The 23,263-nt window shown below is 34.0% G+C and overlaps 2 protein-coding genes across 6 annotated transcripts in view; one reads left to right on the top strand and one right to left on the bottom strand.

Moving 5' to 3' along the window:
* The window catches only part of LOC106075541 (protein timeless homolog), a 39,414-nt gene extending 23,354 nt beyond the window's left edge, over positions 1-16,060 (top strand). For 2 of the 3 annotated variants that reach the window (XM_056005005.1, XM_056005003.1), the window contains exons 18-33: positions 1,574-1,703; positions 3,370-3,577; positions 4,618-4,763; positions 5,033-5,115; positions 6,072-6,198; positions 7,446-7,522; positions 7,668-7,820; positions 8,927-9,061; positions 9,197-9,265; positions 9,418-9,533; positions 10,243-10,742; positions 11,677-11,799; positions 12,258-12,428; positions 13,189-13,289; positions 14,118-14,264; positions 15,086-16,060. In XM_056005005.1, the coding sequence (XP_055860980.1) occupies positions 1,574-1,703; positions 3,370-3,577; positions 4,618-4,763; positions 5,033-5,115; positions 6,072-6,198; positions 7,446-7,522; positions 7,668-7,820; positions 8,927-9,061; positions 9,197-9,265; positions 9,418-9,533; positions 10,243-10,742; positions 11,677-11,799; positions 12,258-12,428; positions 13,189-13,289; positions 14,118-14,264; positions 15,086-15,204 (2,405 nt within the window). In that variant the 3' untranslated portion in view covers positions 15,205-16,060. The remainder of the gene's footprint in view (positions 1-1,573; positions 1,704-3,369; positions 3,578-4,617; positions 4,764-5,032; positions 5,116-6,071; positions 6,199-7,445; positions 7,523-7,667; positions 7,821-8,926; positions 9,062-9,196; positions 9,266-9,417; positions 9,534-10,242; positions 10,743-11,676; positions 11,800-12,257; positions 12,429-13,188; positions 13,290-14,117; positions 14,265-15,085) is intronic. The other variant, XM_056005006.1, reaches the window with a different exon arrangement.
* Positions 16,061-17,052: 992 nt separating this feature from the next.
* LOC106078551 (contactin-like) overlaps positions 17,053-23,263 on the bottom strand; it is a 96,882-nt gene continuing 90,671 nt past the window's right edge. For all 3 annotated transcript variants that reach the window (XM_056005010.1, XM_056005009.1, XM_056005011.1), the window contains 2 exons: positions 21,785-21,962; positions 17,053-19,139 (listed from right to left, as the gene is read on the bottom strand). In XM_056005010.1, coding sequence (XP_055860985.1) covers positions 19,021-19,139; positions 21,785-21,962 — 297 coding nt within the window. In that variant the 3' untranslated portion in view covers positions 17,053-19,020. The remainder of the gene's footprint in view (positions 19,140-21,784; positions 21,963-23,263) is intronic.

Genomic DNA, 23,263 nt, shown 5'->3' on the forward strand with positions numbered 1-23,263 from the left:
CTGAAAATGTGTTCTTTGTCCATGTTTGTAAAAATGTTTTATGTGTTGGAGATGTTTCTTCAGATTCTGAAGGTAATTACATTGTAGCCAAAACATTCTGCAGGGTTAGAACCTCGGACCTTTGAGTCCACTGAACGTCAGCCCAGAGGGGATACCACATGACCAGGCAGCTCTTTTAATCTACCTTAAGTACATTGTATTATAACACCGTCATGCTTTTGATGTTAGTCCTATAAATGGTTGTTTCCTCTTTACACTGGTCTAAAAGTAGTTTTGTCTCAATGAAGTTATGGTGTATGGTGACCAAAAAATCGGTACTCATCTTCTAAATTTAGGTTCTTGTCATTGAATCCAGTGAAATCTGGGTTGTTTTTTTTTTTTCAAGAGTCTTTTAAATCTAGGCAAATTGGAAACTTGGCTTGTTAATTGTGCAGGTCTCATGAACCCAGTATCTATTGAAAAGAATACTACATTGTCTGCTCCATATGTAAATCTAAAGGGAAGTTAGATCAAAATACTGATAACAAATATCTTTTATGAATATTATAACAAACAGTTTATTACTTCAACCTCAGATACCCTACTACGTCAGCAGCTCATCCAAAAAGAAATGAGTACTTAGGAAGTTGTGCCTTGATCAGAGGAAACATAATTGTTCAGGATGCTCACCTATGAATTGATACAAAACTTAGAAATACTTTTTTTTTTTTGTTGTGAAATGATACATTTCTCCAAATATATTTTTTGGTTGATCTATAAATTTACAGTATCATCATTTACACCTATAAAGTTTTTCTTATTCAGTTCTTTGTTACATATTAATGGAAGCTAGCTAAGTCACTAGTGACTATTGTACTAGCTTTTGATCTGCCCCGAAAGATACTTTCTGCAATTTTGTAGTCAAGGCACATCATTTTGATTCCCTTTGGCATGCTAAGAGAGATTAAGCTCAACCACCATATAAAACCTCTGCCCTTCTCAATTTCATCTTTTTTCATCTCTAAAGAACTTATCCCTGAATTTGGTGGTTTACAAAAAAAATCAAATCTATATCTAGAGGCAGCTTCACTAACTGTTGGTTGGTTTTAATGTGCATGGGCCATTTAAAGGTATTTTAACAATCCTGCAGAGTTGTACTGTCCTGAAAGTGAAATACTAGAATAATTAGGTCTATATAAAGTTATAACAGCCAGTTTTGCTCTTTTTCTTATATATTTTGGATTCATGATAAGAATTGGAGATCAATAAATCTCGTTATAAGATAGCAAATATTGCTGCTTTTGACTATTGCAGATCTAGACTCTAGATCCTATGGGTAGACCTAATAAGAAAAATCCATTTCCAGGCATTGATGCACTAATCTACATATTTGATTACTAATTTTATTTTATTTTTTTCTTTTGCGGAGGAAAAATGCATTTTTTCTAGACACTAAACAATACTTGTGTATTTTTGTGTCTAGTTACGTACAAAATATGCAAAAAGATGTGTACATGTTGGCCTCTCTGCAGATTGTTACAATCAAAATATCTGATAATTTATGTTTATGTTTCTTTCATGGTTTGTTTCTCAGGGCAGCGCCAACAGCCAGTGGAAGACGTAGCTGCAGCAAGTGAAGAGGAAGTGAATGAGGTTGAGGAAGAGGAAATGGAAGAGGTTGAGAGATGTGAAGCAGAGTTTAATTTTCAACAGTTTGTTGCTGAGTAAGTTGTTTCAGTGTCATCACTACTGGCACTTTACATATGGTCTCACTCCTATGTAGTGTGGGTTGCATGTATAAAGAAAAATATTTAAATATCCTGTAAAACAGGTATTGTGTATTATTGATTTAATAAGGTTTTTATTTGTGAATATTAAAATAACTTAATGAAGTACTTGTTCATTGAATATAATTTTTTTGCAAGGCAGAAACCAGATCTAGCATAAACTTAATAAGAACATTTGAAACATTACAACATCCATTCCATTACTCAGCAGTTTTGGGGAATTGTTATTGATGGCGCTATTGTAACCTTTTCCCAACTTTTTACCATCTGTATCAGTATCAGTCCACTGCTGTTCTCATATAGTGTTTGAAGAATAGGCAGGCTGGCCCATGTCTTGTTTGAGCTTTTCTGGCAAATAATAATTCTTGTTTGGACATGCTGTCTCATGTCTGACAAAGTGGCAGTCATTGTGTATTGGATATAATGGATTCTTTAATACCATCATTGAGGTGTGCACTGATTTTGTAGATGTTCCTTTGCGGTTAGTGTATGTACAAAGTGTTTTATGGTCCAATCATTAACAGCCATTGCTGTAACAAGTCATAATGCTTTAAGTGTACATAAAAGGTTCTTTTTTTTTATTTATGTAGTATTGTAGGCCTAAAAAGACTTTCAATTTGAGCATTATAATTGTTTGTAAAAATACATAGTTTTGAGGGTTAATTAAAAATTGCATGTATTTGAAATTACAATTTATTGTTAACCCAAATATCTCCTATTTCTGGTTAATTAAGAAAAACCCTTCCCAGGCCCTAAGCAAAGAGGAATAACTCCAAATTTTAAAAATACTAAAAAAAAATATTTTTTTAAAGAAATAATCAAATTTAAGATCTAATGCATATAAAAAAAAACAACTTTAAAAAATAAAAGCATATGTCTAGTTAAAAAAATAAATACTTTTAATACCATTAGAATATAAAAAAAAGCTTCAAAAATACCCATTTTCCCACATGGGGGCTTATACACTGGGGCTATGGGCCTGTTCATTTGAAAAATTATTTTAACAATAAAAATCTTCTTGATTTTGTTAAAAATAGAAACGGTAATCTTTAAGATTTGTAATCACGCTTGCAACAAGACTAGAAGAAATCTTCTTTTTAAAAGTTTAAAGCAAGTATAATGAATAAGTGATTTTAGAAACATTCTACAATAGTTTAGGACAAAAAAAAAAGGGAAAATATTTCCAACTGCAGAAGGAGCTAATGGGTTAAAATGTTTTTTTCCATTACAATGCTTGGTTACTTCCCCTTCTATACTTTTTTTCATTCTTTTCATCATGTTTCTGACATTTTATTCTGCTTTAAGTCAGTTGTACATGGGTTGTGAAATTTTATTTATATATCATGGCAAATTTAAAAACCCTTTAATTGTTAATTTAATGTTGGTTAATTATGGATGTTTAGTCACTGAAATTTGTTCTGTTTTACTTTCACTGTTTAACTTTCACTGTTTAACTTTCACTGTTTAACTTTCACTGTTTAACTTTCACTGTTTAACTTTCACTGTTTAACTTTCACTGTTTAACTTTCACTGTTTAACTTTCACTGTTTAACTTTCACTGTTTAACTTTCACTGTTTAACTTTCACTGTTTAACTTTCACAGCTTTGCTCACCCAGAAATTGTTAAATGCTACGCAGCCCTCCTCGCAGAATTCGCTACCAACTCTGACCAGGTCAACCACTGTGTGGTTAAAATGTTGCATCGAATCTCCCATGATCTCGGTTTTATCGGAATGCTTTTCCAAGCTTCTATTTTCAAAACTTTCAGCCACTTACTCCATGGACCCTTTGCTGGTTTGGCTCGATATAAAGTAAGTTGAAAAAAAAAATATTTTTTTTCATTTAAAGAAGCAGAAGGGGAAAAAAAGTTAAAGAACGGGTTTTCTTCAATAATTCAAATAAGTCTAGAGATTTGCTTGAAATAAGAAAGTTTTAATGCAAATATTTTTTTTTATTGTTATTATGATTTTTTTTAATTCTAGAAGACTACTGCTTATTTCTAGACTTAGTTTTATTGTAACTTATTCTGTTTCCTGGTAGGCTCAATGTTATTCAATAAGTGCCATCCATCCCTCCATATTCTCAATTTAGTGAGAGACCCATTATAAAATCCTTTCAGCTCCTACAGTTGCCAGAAAATGTTTTTTGCTTTGGGTAGGCTTTTCCTGCCAATGGAAGTTACTATTATGTCTTGATTACAACAGTCACTGACTATATCCTCCACGTGTAGACTCAAGTCATCAGTATTTGCACTTCCATATTTATGAATAGAGAGGAGCTGACTAAATTAACATATTACAGAATATGAAAGCCTGAACAAAACAATCTCCTAAATAAATGAATATGGTTAGGCTCATTAATGTGTTGGGTTAAGTAAAAAGAAAACAACCCAGTTTCTGTTTTATATAACTACATTCAATCTTTGCAAATCATTTACCTCAGAAATGTAAATAATAATAATAATAGTAAACTTTATTGTCCGTATGGAAATTTATCTTACAATTTGTGCATTACACCAAACAAAAAACATTATAACTTTATAAGAAACCAAAGTGTACATTCACACCAGACTCACTCATAATTTACATGTGACAAAGTTTATACCAGATTGTTCTTATTTAATGATTTGATTGCCAGGGGAACAAAGGAGTGTTTGTGTCTGTTTGTCTTTGCTATTGGTGTCTTTTATCTCTTTTGTGATGGTAAAATCACAAAATCCTGACACAAAGGGTGATTCTTTATATAATCTAATATTAACTAAAATTATTCATAGTTAACATAATATTTATTATTTTTTGTGCTTAGTTATTATTTTGTTTTGTTTACAATTTGTATCATTGTTTTGGTTTAGGAGCTGAGTAAGTTTGCCTGCTATGTTGTACGCCAGTTTACAACCATTGCCCAGACCAACAAGAAAGTCTTTGTGGACCTGATGTTTTGGAAGAATAAAAATGAAGCTCTAGCTATCACCAGCAACTATGATTTTACATCTAAAAGGTTGGAAAGTACCAGTAATGTCTTCTTCAAGTAGTTATCCGTAAAAACATTTAGCTTTAGAGACTAGGATTTCAAAATACATTATAACAGTTATTATCCCATGAGTTTTTTAAATTAAAGTGTGTTATTTTTAACTTTCAAGTCAGATTTAAGGATTAAAGGTTTTCCTACTTTCCAGATCTCTACTTTACCTTTAAATCCCTCATATTAATATCAATACTTTCTGATTGTAGTACAAATTTGAGTCTAATAAATATTCACTATTTCAGTTCATCTAAAGTGTCTTGGACAGAACATGATGAGCAGGAGCTGAGCTCTTTGTTTGAAAAGTTTAGACATGTTCATCATCCAGGTACAAGTTTTGTGTTAATTAGATTTTGTCAAGAAGTTGTCATAGCTTTTGTAAACTTAAAGTATCTAATTAAGGTTATGCTCTAATTTCTATTTTGTTTCAAATGTTTAACATGCTGCAATTCTGTTTTTTTCCTTTAAAAACAACTTATTCTTTCTAACTTTAATCATTGTTATTTTAAGTTCTTGTTACTAGACAGTTGTGACATGTATATATTATATTTATTTATTTGTCAACTAGTTTCTAGTTCTGAGCATTTCAAAAATACCATCTATTTTATGAAGACTTTATCTGAAATGTTCAATGACAGTACGCGTACTGGCACATAACTTTTTTTCAATAAAAATAGTATTTAGATTTATCCACAAACATATTAAGAATCATTAAAAAAAAATCATTTTGAAATGAAAACAAACATATGATTAGAATATGCATGTGTTAAAATTGAAAATGCTCGAATAATATTTAAATTAAATTTGAATATAGTAAAATTTGAAAATTTTAATATACTTCAATTTATATATTTAAAGTACTTCAATTAATCTCGAGTATACCTGAATTCTATATCAGCATTTGATAATTGAATACACTTCAATAATACTTAAATTAGAATGTAGGTTTGTACAAGCAATAAACTCAATTTCTACGATTTAGGATTCACTCCACCAATTTCAATAATGAAATCAAAACTTAAACTTCTTACTCATAAATTTCTGCCAAATGTTCACACGATAATCTGGTCGTCTGTCATTAAATCAATCACCTTTTATTTCTTCTCATGTGCACATTGAATTCAGTTATTTATAAAGGAACTATCGCTAATGCCAGTACTTACTCTTTTACTACTTTCTATTATACACACTTAAATTTTAAATGTGAAATACAAAGATATTCAATAAAATATACACACTTTTTGATTGATAGTGTCAATGTAATCAATACTCTTGCTTGAGCAGAAAAAGACACAGTGGACTTGATCATGGGGGAGCTAACTTCTTCTCACACTAGGCTGCAGGTTCTGAAAGAGCTGAAAAAACAGTGCCTGATCACAAGTGTTAAAGATATACACAAACCTAAAACAAGGTAAAAGATATTAGAATTACTTATAGCAGAGAACATATCTGATAACTAACAGAATGTAAAGAAATTTTTTTTTTTAAACATAGCTTATTTTAGGGAAAGAAATGCACATTGACAGCGGTATATCTCAATGCTGTAAGATTTATTTGCCCTTTTCTATATCAAGCTTAATTAACTAATAGGTAGATTTTTTTATTGATTGATGTTTTATTAGTGAGAATAAATTCTTGTGCTAAGTTTCAACTTGATCAGAGAGAGGGAAGTGGGAGAAATAATCTATACACAATTGGTACCAGACAGACAGAGTACATTGTTTAAAAAGATAGAACTTTTCTCTAGCATTAAAATTTTTTTTTCTTTTGTTGTTGGCTTGTTAGTCTTGTGCTGGTTAAAAGCAACTTTATCATCTGGCTAAAAAGAGCTCCACATTGTCATGTTCTGATAACTTCTCTGTAGCATAGTGTCAGCTATGTTTACAAAATATTGTTTTGAATGAGTAAAGTCCTAGGTATTCCTTAGTTTGGTTTACCGGTTGTTGTTTTTTGCCAACAGTTAACAGAGATTATAATCCTCAATGTAATTGTAATGATATTCCACTTAACATTGGAAGTCGGCAAATTTGGTTTCTAGCTTCACGTTTTTTTTTTATCCATTACTTTATCCTTACCTTTTACTTGTCTATTTAAGAAAAAAAATTTTTTTTTAAAGAAATTCCTCCAGGTATAAAAGTAAAGTTCCCCCTTTCAGACTTTGCGATGTTTAAGGCAGATGTTAAGTTCATCTGTTTCTATGGCCAACTGTTGACGAGCAGGGGTCATGTGGCCAGTACAACGACCAAGAGCCTTTACTTAAGTCCATCAGGTGTATCTTCAGGAAAACATGATTTAATAAACCAGAATGTCACTTTTAAGGCTTTAAGCTTTAAAAATGGTAGACCTATTTTGAACCAGTTCTTTCATTTTAGATTTTTTTTAAAGAAACATAAGTCACTATATTTGTTTTTAAAGAAACACAATTCACTATATTTGTTTTTAAAGAAACATAAGTCACTATATACTTAAAAAAATTAATGCGAAAGTTTATCAATTTTTTTAAATTTTACTTATTATTCTAATGTGTTCTATAAAATAAATGTATTGTTTTTTTTTTTTCAATTTTCAATGCTTAAATGCTTTGTTTTTTTTGACTGAAAACATTTATTGACAGATTGTCATTTCAAAATGTTTATATTTATATTTCAACATCAACAACAGGCAGAGACAGGTTTGGACAGAGGAAGAACTAGCAGAAGTCCGACAGTTGTTTGAAGAGTTCAAGGAATCTAATTGTAAATTTTGTTTTTTGTACATTATTATTATTATTAAAGCCTAGGAATAATAGTTCCAGTTTTATTACAATTACATATGTAGCTACATTGGATAATCAGGTTTTTACATTAATCTTTATTCAATGATATTTTATGTAATTTTTAGATCCGATTTCTGACATCATGAAGTCCTATAGTGGTAGCAAGGGGAGGTCAGCTGTGCTCAACAAACTTTTGGAGCTCAATCTGGTAGATGACAAAAGTCAGCTTCTGAAAAAAAGGAATAAAAAATCTGGGGGAAGATCAAGAACAAAACGAGGTGATTGTTGAATTATATTTGTATTCCATTCATTTTGCCTAGTACTTTTTTTTAAAAGGTAATTATTTTAGAATTTTTTTATTTTTTTTTAACAGGGTTTAACTATCTATATTTAGTGGCTATACACTGTAATAATTTTCAGAAAGCTAACTATTTATTATATTTTAATTTACTTGAAACTTCTGATCTAACAATAAGGGATAAAAGTGTCAGGCAGCAACCAAACTATGACTGATTGAATTATTTTGAACACAAATATATAGAGTCTACAGTCCAAACGAAAAATTTGCTGTCTTTCAAACTGATTGATTTGTTCATTTTTATGCAATTGTAATTCTTTTCCAGAAATACTAGAATTAGCCTGCTTGTGGCTGAATGGTTAAGTTCTTGGCTTCTGAACCTGGGGTCCTGGGTTTGAATCTCAGTAAAGAATGGGATTTTGAATTTCGAAATTTTTAGCCCCCCCCCCCCCCCCCCCCCACCTGAGTCCACCCAACTCTAATGGGTACCTGACTTTAGTTAGGGAAAATAAAAGTGCTTGATCGTTGTGCTGGTCATACGACACCCTGCTTTTTAACCATTGGCCAAAGAGACAGTTGACCTTAACATCATCTGCCCTATAGATCACAAGGTCTGAAAGGGGAACTTTACTTGCAATATTCTATTCTCTATGGCCTCCTTCAGTTGCGAAGCGACTATGGATGATCTCATGGAAATGAGATGAATGCCCGGGCATTGGCTCTGGTAGGAACGATGTCGCCCACACATCAGTTCCCCCCTCTGATGTATCCAAAGGAACGGCAGTGCCGATACAGTTTGGGGTCAGCAACATTGCAGGCTCTGCCAGTGTGTAGCACTGGGTGCAGCAAACTGCCTTAGTGTTGCCAGCTCCTGATTTTTCCTCAGGGTTAACTCCGAAGCCTTTCCCAAGATTGGATATAGCTGCAAGGCAACTATAGGTTTGAATTCAGAGTTTTCCTTCTCCTAGGTGGGCAGCCAGCCATGGCTAATGAGCCCCTCCTGCACGAAGCTTACTGATCAAGGTGCCAGTTACTTGCAGTATATATTTAGAACAAATAGTAAAATGTTTTTGCCAAATTTAACAGAAGAGTCTGGGGAGTCTGAGGAAGAGAACAGTAATGATGATGACAGAAGTGGCAGTGACAATGATGACGTATCTGGAGCCCAGGAACATTCCACTTTGTCTGTCAGTGTCTTGGCCAAGAAAATTGTTGACAGTGGTAAGTGATGCTGTGAATTTATTATTTCGCACAACTAAAACTTGTGCAATCCAACAAATTTTTATTAAATACTCAAATATATACTGTTTGTTAAAGTTAGTTTTATTTAAAAATGATTTGTTATTTAATTTCAAGGCTACAAGAATCAGTTGGCTTGGATACAGAGAGGGTTACGTAACACAGCAGAAGACAGGGATGAAGGAGGTAATCCAACAATTAAAATTGGTCTCTCGTGAGCATTCTAAGTTGTTCATTTTCATGTTTATCTATTGTATAGTTTTTACTATTGGGGTCTATACAATTTGCTTTGTATTATATAACGTTTTTAAAACTTTTTGTCAAATTTTATGTTACAGTTTGTGTACCGACCCCACTTGTGGCTTTGACTGAAGAAAATGAAACTGCAATGGAAGATGACGTATTCCTCAATTTCTTACGCTCACTTGGGATTTCTCCACCATCTAATGAGCAGGTAGTGAGAGAAATTATTTCAATTTACTTGAATGGACAGCTTCTTGTTTGAACATTAAACCTTTTTTTGGAGGTATGAATTTTAATAAATCAAAGTTGTTCACCTATCTTCCCAGTACCTACAACCAAGATGGCAAAACTTTTGATGTGTTTCTGCCTAAGATTTGGATCTAGATTTTTTTTAAAATTCTCTGCACTCATTTGTGTTGCAGGCTAAGCAATTCTTGCCGTTTTTAAGTGTGTGAAAAATATGCTCACTTGGCTTTATATTTTCTTAAGGCCTAAAGGTCAAAATAGGAAATCAAGTTGACCCATAACCGTTGGTTTTCTGGATTATTTGATGCCCAGTAGGGGTATTATCTAGCCAAGGACAACCCATGTTATGATGGAGGAACTGGTTTAAATTTTCATTTTAAAAAAAGTCTTCACTTGGCATTTAATTTAAAAACTTTGAATAGTCATTAAGCCAGCCAAATCCTGTTTTAAACTATGACTAGGATATTTCATTTTGTACACTAACAGTCCACCTATTAATAATTTTGCTTGGTGCAGAATTCCCTTTATAACTGTGTGTAATAGCTTTTTCAAGTCATCAAAGCCTCCAACTCTAGAGTTTAAGCCAAAAGGAATTTGGAGGGGAAAAAAACAACAAATTCAGTTTCTCATGAATACTCTTAAGTTCCTAAACTTAATTTTTTTTTTTAATTCAGGAAGTTTTCTGGAGAATACCCTCGGAATATTCCGCGTCAGAACTTCGTAAGATAGCGGATTGTTTGGAGTTAACAGCCTGCGATGACATCACTAGTGGCAATGAAATACAAGACATAGTGGCCAGAGTTTTCCCAAACAAAGCCTCGCAAAGTAAAATGAATGGCAAAGAAAAGAAGCTGAAAAAGAAACAGAAAGATAGGAAACACTCAGATGTACCAAAAGCTAAAAAAGCAAAAGATATTAAATCTAGTTCTGCATCTGAGGAGGAAAGTTTGTCCACGTTTGTTCCAGTTATTCCTCGTGTGGCCAAAGGCAGTGACACCAGTGATTCGGGACTGGATTCTGAGCTGGAGGCCAAAGAGCAGAAGGCCATTTGGTTGCAGAAACGGGAGAAAAAGAGTAAACATGTGACTACTGAGGAGAGAAAGAATGCACTGAAGAGGATGATGGAGAGGCGGAAAGGGAGAAAAAGTCAAACTGGAAAAAACAAAATTGAAAGGTATTGAAACAATTTTTTAAATTTTATTGTTCTAATCATTATCAAATTATTAAAACAGCTGTCCTCCTATGCTGAAACTATTAGATAGACTTAGCATTAAGCTATTTAGTTCTACAAGAATGATTAAGATGGATGGCTGCCTGGTCGTGCGGTTTGCGCGCTGGACTGTAGTTCAGATTTATCGATGGTCCAGGGTTCAAACCCTGCCCGCTCCCATCCCCCGTCGTCCTGCGGGAGGTTTGGACTAGGAAGTAATTATCTTCAACTCTGAAGGAACATCCGAAACATGTAAAACATTTTACAAACACAAAACATTTTACAAACATTAAGAATTTTGCTTTTATCTAGTATATTTAAATAAAATAAAGAATAAAAAAGTACATATTTAGTTGATTATGTAAATTTTCTAGATTCCAGGCTACATCTAAATGAATTATTTCAAGTGTGGACTGATATAACACCAAGGAAAAAAATTTTTTTTTAATTATTTTGTACATCATGATAAAAGCAACTCCTTACAATAACCATCAGAGTGGCTAATTGTACACATAAACATAAAACACAAATCTTGTAAAACTTCTCAAGATCCCTCTGTGTTTGGAAACAATCCAATTAATTTCTTCTAAGCTGTAACATCCTTTTTCCTCCATTTAACCTCTCACTCTTTGACTAGTCCCACTGATCGTCTCCAAAAAAATGATAGCACCAATTTATTGCTCTAGATAGTGTTTTTATTTTTTCCCCATGGTCAGTGCAGCATCTTATATGTATTAAGTTTCTTATTTGTTTCAGTTATATTCATTAGTTCATGAAAAAAAAAAATTACTGTCTTATCTTTTGATCTTGGAAATAAGAGATCATATTAATATAGAATGTATTTACTTTTGAGCTTTTGCAATTTTTAAAATATGAGTTTATTTTTGTTTTCTTCTAGTGATAATGAAACTGCCCCAGAAATGGATGTGCCTAAAGAAACTTCAGATCAAATGCATAAAGCACCAAGAGAAGAAGACAAAAATAATGAAACAGCAAATACCAAAGAATCTGATTCTGAAAGGTAAATTGAATGAGTTTTTTTTGTCTGTTTTTTTTTTTTTTTGGTGGTGCAGTGGCTGAGAGGTAAAGCACTTTGCTTCTCAACTGGGGTCCGGGGTTTGAATCCTGGTGAAGACTGGGATTTTTAATTTCAGGCTTTGGGCGCCTCTGAGTCCACCCAGTTCTAATGGGTACCTGACTAGTTGGGGAAAAATAAAGGGCTTGTTCGTTGTGCAGGCCACTTGACACCCTTGTTAACCGTAGGCCACAGAAACAGATGACCTTTACATCATCTGCCTTATAAACCATAAGGTCTGAAAGGGGAACTTAACTTTACTTTACTCATTTTTTTGTAGTTTTGGTCACTTATGTGATCATTGCCTCATTAAACCGTCTATAAAATGATTGGCTAAATTCTTAACCAAACATCTAAATAGCTGATGTAAAAAATGAAATGAGAGAAAATGTTTATTTCTTCAGTGATACAAGTAGTCTGTCCAGCTTATCAGATGACCAATCACAGTCCAACAATGATCCTTCTCAGAAAGATATTGTTGATTTCACCAGTGAAAAATCTGAATCAAATTCTGTTGAAAGCAAGTTAGCTGCTGTTAAAACTAGAAAACGATTTCTTGGCTCTGACAGTGGCAGGTTAGAAGTTATTTATAATTCTATGGATATGTTGTTAATTTTTTAAAATTTAAAGATGTATTTTATTTTATTTTTTTCCACTATTGTAAAAAATATTTTATGATTAATTAGGCACTTGACTTCTGAACTCATGGTGCTTGAGTTCGAATCTTGGCGAAGACTGGGATTTTGAGTATTTGGATTTATAGAACTCTCCTGAGTTAACCCAACTCTAATGGGTATCTGAATTTTAGTTAGGGAAAGTAAATGCGTTTGGTCTTTGTGCTGACCACACGACATCCTTGTTAACCATCAGCACTAGAAACAGATGACCTTTACATCATCTGCTCTTAAGCTCACAATGAGATCACCATCTGAATGGGGTCCTTTTTACTCTTCTTTTTAGACTTCATCAGAATAGCACATATAAAGAATTTCAGTGCTTGTAAAATGTAGAATCATGGCCTAGAATTTAAATTCATATCTTTCTGACTATTTTCCTGAACAAATGTTTTTGTAATCATAAGTTTTGGTGTACAATTTAATATGTTGTTCTTCTTTGGAGAATATCTTTATGCAGTATAATTTTACCACCATGCTATTTTCTTGTATTTTTTTAAAAATTATGCTTCCCTTACTCCACCTGTCAAACAACCTTTATTATTTTAAGAAATAGTCTCTTTTTTTTTTGGTTTGCATATAACCGACAAGGAGTATATTTATATGTGTATGCAATTTTTTTTATTTTTTTAAATTTTTTTTAATGTCTTTTAATAAACAGTGACCCTGACGGTGAAATTGCAGAGGAAGCTACAGTCAAGAGTAAAGATAAGAAAATGAAGAGAGTGAGGATGTTGTCATCAGATGATGATGAGGAACAAGGTTAGAGGCACAATAAAGTTACTTCCCATGCTGTTTTTTTAAAGTTCACATTCAATGCCAGGATCCATGATATGCACTCCATACTGTCACCACAGTGGTCCTAGGTTTGTTTGAACCATACCCGCCGCCATCCCATGCTGTCCTGCATGATGAGGGCTTGGGCAGAATATTTTTATCTCTGAAGTAACCTCTAAAAACATACAAGTCAAGTTTACATCAAATGTAGTGGCATTTTGTTCTCCATTTACATTAGATCTTATATCAATATTAGATCCAACATTGATTTCATTTTGATCATTATTAAAAACATCACAATCGGACTTAAGTTACTTCATCACTTACCTCATCATAATTTCCTTACTCTATTGTTCCACATCGAAATGTTATCCAATGATATACCTAAACATCAGCCAAATGGCTGATTTGTAGATTATTGAAGAAAAATTCATTAAATTGTTACTATTCATTTAAAAGTGATTAAAAAAAAACCCATGTAAACACATACTAGTGGTGTCACTTCTGCTCTCTGTGGTGATAGTAAAGAATACAATTATCAATTAAAAACCTTTAGTGCAGTCAGCAACAAAACAGTCCAAAATCAGCAATGATAGTTGTTAAATAATAGTAGTGGCTCCTGGCTACACTATATTTGGAAATGGGTTAAACTTTAAGTTACTTCACAACTGTTTATGCCCACTTCCCCCACTGAATTTTTTTTCTTTATTTTCTTCAAAACTTTTTTCTGTTGTTTTTAAAATCTTAATATTGTTGTTTTTTTTCTCAACTGCAAAATTAAAAAGCATTACTTATACAATGTTTTATTATCAGGGAAACCAATAGAAAGCCAACAGGAAGAAAGTTTTAAGCTTCATTTTTCTAGCAGCGAGGATGAAGATGATGAGAGTAAATCAACTTCGCTGGAGAAGAATGCAATAAGGGAATCTCAGTCTGAATCCACTGTGAAAACTTCCGCAGGTAAACTGAGTTATTTTTATATGTACTCAATTTAATGATATAGTTTTTTTGGAAAAAAATACTATAGAAAAAAAAATCACTGCAAGATATTAATATAGCTTAATAAATTGATAAAACAATGTACTCTATTTATCTAAAAGTTTAAAATCTTAGCACATATTAGAATAAAACTTTCCAGTGTCCGAGATAGAGCACTAAGCATTAAACATTTTTTTACAAATTATTAATTACAATATTGTCACAGTATAAGAAATCCATCTGAGAATATCTATCTGATATTACTCATTATTAAGGCTAACAAATATCCTTTACTTAAAGTTCATTTTAACAAGTCATCTATATTAATTGTGACAGGATAATTGAATAAAAAATAATTGTAAATTACATTTAAATTAAAATTAAAGTTACTTTGAAATGGGTCGTATTTTAATTTATCATTGCATTATTTTCTAATAAAGAGATTATTTTCAATTAAATTGCATAAAAGAATCTTTCCACATTTTAATACGAGTAACTTAGTTCTGATAAAAGTTGAGAATGGATCTTATATGATTACAGCAAAACAACAGAGCTACCATTTTCAAATAAAGTATTCACATTTTTTCTTTATCCAAAATCTTTTTTTATCACCTATGACAATTAAAAGACATTTAAGAGAAGCATGTGGTGCTAAAAGCTGTTTAACATTTTCAGTCAACGTCTTCCAATAGATACGTTCTTCATGACCTTTTTGTGATTGGATATTCATCTTACTATTCATTCTGTTTATTGGTGTGATAGAATTACACTGTTGAATTACACTATTATTATGTTATCCTCAGATTCCTTTCCTGCCACACTTCTGACCCAAGGCATAGACTCTGATGAAGAAGATGACCACGTCCCACTCAGGACTGCCATCAAAAGAAAGAGAGCCATCACCGACAGTGACGAGGACTAAGAATGGAACTATTAATTTGTTTTACAGATTAGTTTTATTGCTTATTGTGAGTTGATCGTATTTCCTGTTAACTATCACAAAATAACCCAGTTTGGGTGGTTATTTGTGACTAGTCTTGAATGTTGACATTAGTGCATAATTGAAATATTGAGGGTTTTTTTTTCGGCATACTGGTTGGCAGTCCTAACAAGCGAGTGGTTTTAGTTTTTAAAGTGTCCTTTGATTATTATCAACCTAGAAAAAAGCACTTAAAAGTGGGATTTGCTTAATAAACATACAGGACTGATGATGTCATTATCCACAACTTTATACAGAGCTGATTATGTTACTTTACTGAGAATAGAGACCATTTGTAGTCTGTAAGAGTATGTGAAAATACTACAGTATATTGTTTCATTCAAACAATGTAAAGTGTTGGGGAATTTAAATACACTGTATGTGACAGCAGGAAACTGTTTTCTAAGAATGGAATATTTGATTTATTGAACTACACAATAATATAATATATAACTACACAGTCATAGGTCTGACTGCAATATAACTACACAATCATAGGTCTGACTGCAATATAACTACACAGTCATAGGTCTGACTGCAATATAACTACACAGTCATAGGTCTGACTGCAATATAACTACACAGTCATAGGTCTGACTGCAATATAACTACACAGTCATAGGTCTGACTGCAATATAACTACACAGTCATAGGTCTGACTGCAATATAACTACACAGTCATAGGTCTGACTGCAATATAACTACACAGTCATAGGTCTGACTGCAATATAACTACACAGTCATAGGTCTGACTGCAATATAACTACACAGTCATAGGTCTGACTGCAATATAACTACACAGTCATAGGTCTGACTGCAATAGAACTACACAATCATAGGTCTGACTGCAATAGAACTACACAGTCATAGGTCTGACTGCAATATAACTACACAGTCATAGGTCTGACTGCAATATAACTACACAGTCATAGGTCTGACTGCAATATAACTACACAGTCATAGGTCTGACTGCAATAGAACTACACAATCATAGGTCTGACTGCAATATAACTACACAGTCATAGGTCTGACTGCAATATAACTACACAATCATAGGTCTGACTGCAATATAACTACACAATCATAGGTCTGACTGCAATATAACTACACAGTCATAGGTCTGACTGCAATATAACTACACAGTCATAGGTCTGACTGCAATAGCGCGTAATGACCAGCCGCTGCTGTGCCATTTTTCAAATACTTTTGTTACCATTAGCATTTTCTTTTTTATTAACAAAAAAAAAGTAATTTGGTATTTTTCATTTGGTATCTTTCATTATAAATATTTTCTATTGTAAATGTTTTTGTTATGACCATTTAAGACTTTGAGAGTCCTAAAAAAACTTTTTTTTTCATTAGATATATATATAAAAAAACAACAACTTGTATTGCTAATTTAAAAAAACAAACTTGTATTACTGATATCAATAAATTAAACTTTGTAAACACAAATGATTTTGTACAATGAAAGATTTTATACTTCATTAAAATATTTTTTTTTTTAATTTAATAAAAATAAGCTTGAATGTTTATTAATTTTTTTTTATTAATGTTATTGAAGTATGCCATGAACATGTGTTTAATTTAATATTTATTATGATAAAATGCTGGAAATAATAATTTGAAATAAAAAAAACAAAAAAAAAACTTAATTAAACTTTTTCTTTTTTTTTTTTTTTTGCTATCTCAAAAATTCTTATTTACTCATCTGTTCGACAATAACCTCTTCTTCTAGGCATATGGCATGAGCTAATGGAATTACCAAGAATAGACATAACAGTACACCAATTTCTTACAAACAAAATTTTACTTCCTGCTAAATAAAAATACAGCTAAAAATAAACATGTGTAGCAGTTCTACAAATATTCAGTCCAACAATCAGTTTTCATTGGATGTATGTGAATAGATTAAATCACTGAAATAGTAATACACATTGAGACATTGATAACTGTATGAAATTACTCTCTCAAAGATTAAATAAAGCAACAGTGAACATTATATGTAAGAACACATATATTTACATATATTAATAGTCATAACTTCATCTTTGCTTTTGTTGCTTTTTCGCCAATTTAGTATTTTTCTTTTTTTTTTTTTATTTATAGTGACTCCCAAAAAATTAAATGATTTTTTTTTTTCAATGCAATTCCTGTAGTTTGATTTGTTCAGTAACTAACTTACTATACTACAGTGGGACAATGAGTAGGGAAAAGTATCTAGGCTTCATCTCAAATAATATCTTAAAAATGTCAGCCAGATTGTTGGCGAAATCCCTCCATTTTGAGCCTACATGTCAAAAAAACTTACAACTCCAAAATTAACAAATAGTACCAGACTGCACACACACACACAAATATGTTTTGTACATGGATCATTGATAATCATGTCTAAAAACTTGGCTCAGGATATAATCATGAAATTTGCATAAACAAGTGTACTTGTTACAGGGCTGAGAAGGTTGAGACTATAAAGATTTTCTGGATCATGTTCACAGGTTGGAACATAAATAAAATCATAGCAGCCCAGAAGAGATAAAAATGCTTTTATAAAAAGCAAATGCCTAGTCCAATCACATAAAATAATTAAAGAATGTATTATTTGTAATAGTGTGTATGTGTTTATATATATTTAAATGCAAGGGTCACCCCATCTAAAGCCCAGGAATGTGCTCCGGAGAGGAAACTCTGGTGCTGCTGCAAAGCAACTAAAAAACACAGGAGGCAACGGGTTATAAGTTTAACTTGATGTATATAATATATTTATCACAATATTTTAAAAATGTTATGCTAGTTGGTTAGATTGAATGTATTTCACTTTCTTTACATTTTGAAAGCTCATTTCATTTTTAACATTGATTGCAATACAGTGGGCTTAATATAGACACTCATACTTCAACACACTCATTCATCTAATGCAGCACTGCTGTAAATTTATGTCATTATTGTACATATATTTTTAGAATGTATTTACACTTAAATTGTAATTTAGTACAGAATGTGAAAACTGAAAAATATGTTTTACTTTTTTAGATCAATACATTTTTTTTTATTATTATTATTGTTAATTTTTACCTTCGTAAGTCTATTTCATAGTAAATATAATTTTCTTGACAAATACAAGTCTAAATTCTTTGTGGTTCAGCTAACCTTTGGTAATCAAATGGTTTCGGTAATTTGACACCCTCACAGTTCAAGAGTAAGTATTAAATGCCTATTGGTTTAAAAGTGTGTGCTACACATTTGTTCTAGGTCAAATTCAAAAGTTGTCATAAAATTGAATGTAACAGCATTTTTGAACTGTCAAAATTTATCAGCATAAAAGTTTACTCAAATACAGTAATAAAAAAAGAAAGTAACATTTGTAACTCTTTAAGATTAAAGACAATAAAATTGGGCTTTGCTAGCAGCTAGTATTATTGAATCAAAATGAAATAGGCCTATTTACCTTCTTAAAACTATGTGTTAACGTTTGCTTCTTGATTCTAATGGTATTGTTCTTAAGAAAAAAAAAAGCTCGGTGCGTAAATATTAGTGTAAAAAAAGTGGTTGTGGTTATTTAAATAAAATAGAAAAATTTAATGACAAATAAATCTGAGTTGGTTAAAGTTATGTTCCTTGCCTTCTAGTTTATGATAAAAAGAGGGAGCTTGAGTAAGCGATGTCAGCAGTTAATGTAACTGCTGTTATTTACAAGATCATTCAACATGTTAGGAGATATAATACTGTTTTGATCAGATTAGTTCTCAACCATACACACTAGCTCTGGTAACGATAATGTACTAGGTATACACCAAGAAAGACATAAACACTTGGTATATAGGTACTGGCTGTGTTCACGATCTCTGTGGTCTCCGGGTTGATCATCACCTGACCCTCTGCGGAAAATACATTTATTTGTAACCTAGTGCCTCTGTTTTAAGTAATTAGTGAACATGATTGAATACAATGATGAATCATATTTTTTAGTCAAATGTTTTAGACCCTTGAATCAACATATCCAACAGGATTTTTATTAAGCTCAGTATTTAATTCTGTATTACTGTGTTTTCTGTTTAAAAAAAAAACAACAACTAGCAAAATAAAATAAAAATTCTTTAAAAAAAATAGGCCTATAATAAGTGTATCAATTAGTTTGGATCAGTCATGTACTTACATTTGTAATAGATCTAGACTAACAATAATATTTTTTTTTGTGCGAATAGAAATATTTTGCTTTTATCTTTCATAATACATATGATCCTATCACTTCTCTGGACCTTTTGGAAAGGGCTGGTGGAGAAAGAATGGGGTATCTGGGTGATCGTTTTTTAAATGTATTATTTTTTTAAAAAAAGGTGAACGACCTACATTGAAATAATGGGTCATTTGTTATCAGACTCTAAACCGAAATGGTGATTCAAGCTTTAAACAAAATAGCATGGTTCAAAACTTTTTTGTTTTTTTTGTTCAACCTAAAATGGTTTCTGATGCCGAGAAAAACATCTACAAACAAACCACTCGTGAAGTAGGAACTGCCTGGGGGTTACACACCACTCGTGAAATAGGGACTGCCTGGGGGTTACACACCACTCGTGAAATAGGGACTGCCTGGGGGGTTACACACCACTCGTGAAATAGGAACTGCCTGGGGGTTACACACCACTCGTGAAATAGGGACTGCCTGGGGGTTACACACCACTCGTGAAATAAGAACTGCCTGGGGGTTACACACCACTCGTGAAGAAGGAACTGCCTGGGGGTTACACACCACTCGTGAAATAGGAACAGCCTGGGGGTTACCTAACAGGGCTCGAGTTCAAATCCTGATGTAGATTCGAGATTCGACTCTTGGAGTGAGATGTTTGCTGAGCGCCTGTTGTTTTATTTACTGGTGGTACGCTGCACTTATAGCCTACCCTTTGATTGTCAAAAGAGTTGAGCCGAAGGCTCTTCGAACTCTAGGCGTGTAAGCCTGCTTGAACCAACCGTTCTGTCTGGAAGAGATTCAAGTCAATGCCTATGTAAGACATTGCTATTTCCGACGTATTCCGACGCATGGCCGAAGGCCAAGCATACCGGGAACCCCCGCCATTTTCCTATGTTGTACCAAGCTAACCGTGCAGGACTCGCCATTAATGTAACGGTCACTTGAGGAACGGCGCATGGATTATCAACAGGGACGTGGAAGCTCTCTTTCAACTCCGCACCGTGCAATTGGGAAGCTCTTGCATTCCCTTGGACACTCCCACAGGAGTTTTGTTTTGCTATTTGTTTGCTTCCTGAAGTAATCGTTTCCACCCGAGTGCCACGTTGAGGCAGAATAGCGTACCCGGGGCACTTATACCTACAAACCAAATAAGATTGTGATACTAACAAACACGTGTATATATGTTTTAGGTTGGCTGCCTTGTCACGTGGTAAGCACTTTGAACTAGTCCTCCCCCACCGTCATCTCTTGTCTCTCTCACTCTCTCTCTCACTCTCTCTATCTGGGAAACTTGCCAGATATCCGTTCCCCCCACCCAAGTATACAGTCTACAAGGAGTTTGGACCAAATCGCTAAGACCACAGGACTGTCAAGAGACGCGCTATTTAAAAACTAGAGTCGTTTAGGGATGCGGTGGTCTTCCATTCTGCAGACGTGTCCTGCCCATCGCAGCTGAGACTGCATCAGGGTTGTATAGATGCTTTGCAAACCCGTTCTTCGAAGGACTTCAGTATCTGGTATTTTGACTTGCCATTTGACATTCAGTATTTTCCTTCGACATGTCATGTGGAAGTGATTCAGTTTCTTTGCATGCTTTCTGTACACTGTCCACGTTTCTGAGGCATAGAGTAATGTAGGGAGGATGACGGCTCGATAGATCCCTAGCCTTGTATTTGTAGTGATACCACATCTGTTCCAGACATTTTTAGACAGTCTGCCATAGGATGCAGTGGCCTTGGCGATACGCAGGTCAATTTCATTGTCAATCTTTCCGTTTCTGGAGAGTGTGCTGCCAAGATACGTGAATCTGTCCACTGCGTTTATATCATGTCCCTAAACGACTCTTGTATGGCCAACTAAGCGAAGGAAAGCGCGCAAGGTGGTCAAAGAAAGCGCTTCAGTGACACCCTCAAAGCTTCTCTGAAGGCGTTCAGCATAGATCCAGCCACCTTGGAGACAGAGGCACATGACAGAGCATCATGGCGTCGCGCTGTGAAAACTGGCGCACAGGCTGCTGAGGAAAAGAGAACCACGCTGGCAGAAGAAAAACGCCAGAGAAGAAAAGCAAGGCCCACAACATTAGCTCCAGCTGGAATAACCTGCCCAGTATGCAGCCGAACATTCCGGGCTCACATAGGTCTCACCAGGCACATTAGGAGGCATAAAACTCCAGCGCAAAGCCCTCAGCCCCCCTGGATGACAAAGTGGTCATCATCGAACCACGATGGACGAACTATATTTAAAAACTAATAGTGAATACAATGTGTAATTATGATTATAAAAGTATAGTAACTAAAAGATCTAATTCAAAGCACATATCATCCAGCAACTCACCGAGAGTAAAATAAACTGTTGGGCTATTTCGTCCATCACCTCCCCTGCTGTAGGCCATAACACGGAGAGAATACACTGTGCCAGATTGGATGCCGTGCAGAATTTTCTGCGTCAGTTTCTCAGCAACGATCGTCTCATTGGCAGTCCTTATGTCTTCATTAATAGGCCACCAGCGAATCTAGTTAGGACAAGAATGTTTATTAATCACTAATGAAAACTCTAGTTTACTCATGATAACCCGACAGTTTCGGGACCGGGTTGGGGGGGTTTGGGGTCTGTTTACCGAAAACTAAATGTTATGTAAATTAAAGTTCCCCTTTCAGACCTTGTGGCAGATGATGTAAAGGTCATCTGTTTCTGTGGCTTACGGTTAGCGAGGGTGTCATGTGGCCAGCACAACGAACAACCACCTTATTTTTTATCCCCAACTTATGTCAGGTACCCATTAGAGCTGGGCGGACTCAGAGGCGCCCAAAGATCCCGAAATTAAAAATCAGGATTCGAACCCGGGACCCCCGGTACGGAAGCCAAGTGCTTTGTCGCTCAGACACAGCGCCTCCACTAAATGTTAGCTGTACTTCAAAACAATTAAAACATATGTGTTATGAACATTCTAATTATAATGATATTCTCTTAGACTTTTAAGGCGAAAATACAAAAAAAAAAAAAAAGCAAGGTTTCAAAGACAGTTTGTGTGGAAACACGAACTCAAAATCGGCCTTTGAAGTGGTCCACCCATTGCAGTAGCCGCCTTAGGGGGTGGCAAGTGGGGAAACCGCACCAGGACACGCGCCTAAGGAGGGCCCCGCGATTGGAGATTCCTTTGTCATCGTCAGCTTCGAAAACCAGATCAGTTCTCATAAACTAGGACTCGTTACTCAATATCTTTGGAAAACTTTCCAGGTATCTATGTGATACCAAATGCTACGTAAGCTCTTAATATGACATAAACTTTAGCAGCTCGAGGTTTCTGTAAAGTCCGTTAAGTGCGTGACTGGGTGGTTGGATTGATCGAGAATGTCTTAACGAGTAACGTGATGCAAGAACAAATTAGAAAAGAAAAACAGCATTAGCGCGCAGTCTGAATTAAAATTCTCTCGATTGTACTGTGCATTGACGAAAACAATAAAACAGCTCGTGGGAGAACAGAGAAACAAACGAACAACGGTCAATTTTCAGGCTTGATTGAAATGCTGACCGAAGTCGACCCAACCATGCAATAACATCTTCGACTAAATAAGAACGCCGAGGCTCACGACCATTACATCGGGCATATGATTCAAAACGAACTTATAGACCTGATGGCATCAGAGGTAAAAGGGAACATAATCGATCAAATCAAACTTGCTAAATATTTTTCCGTCATCCTTGACTGCACACCTGATGTTAGCCATAAAAAGCAGATGTCCATTATATTGGGCTTTGTGGACGTATCAGATGCAGACGTTTAGGTGGTAGAACACTTCATTAAGTTTCTAG

This window comes from Biomphalaria glabrata, chromosome 11 (genome assembly GCF_947242115.1).
Source record: "Biomphalaria glabrata chromosome 11, xgBioGlab47.1, whole genome shotgun sequence".
NCBI classification, from domain to species: domain Eukaryota; kingdom Metazoa; phylum Mollusca; class Gastropoda; family Planorbidae; genus Biomphalaria; species Biomphalaria glabrata.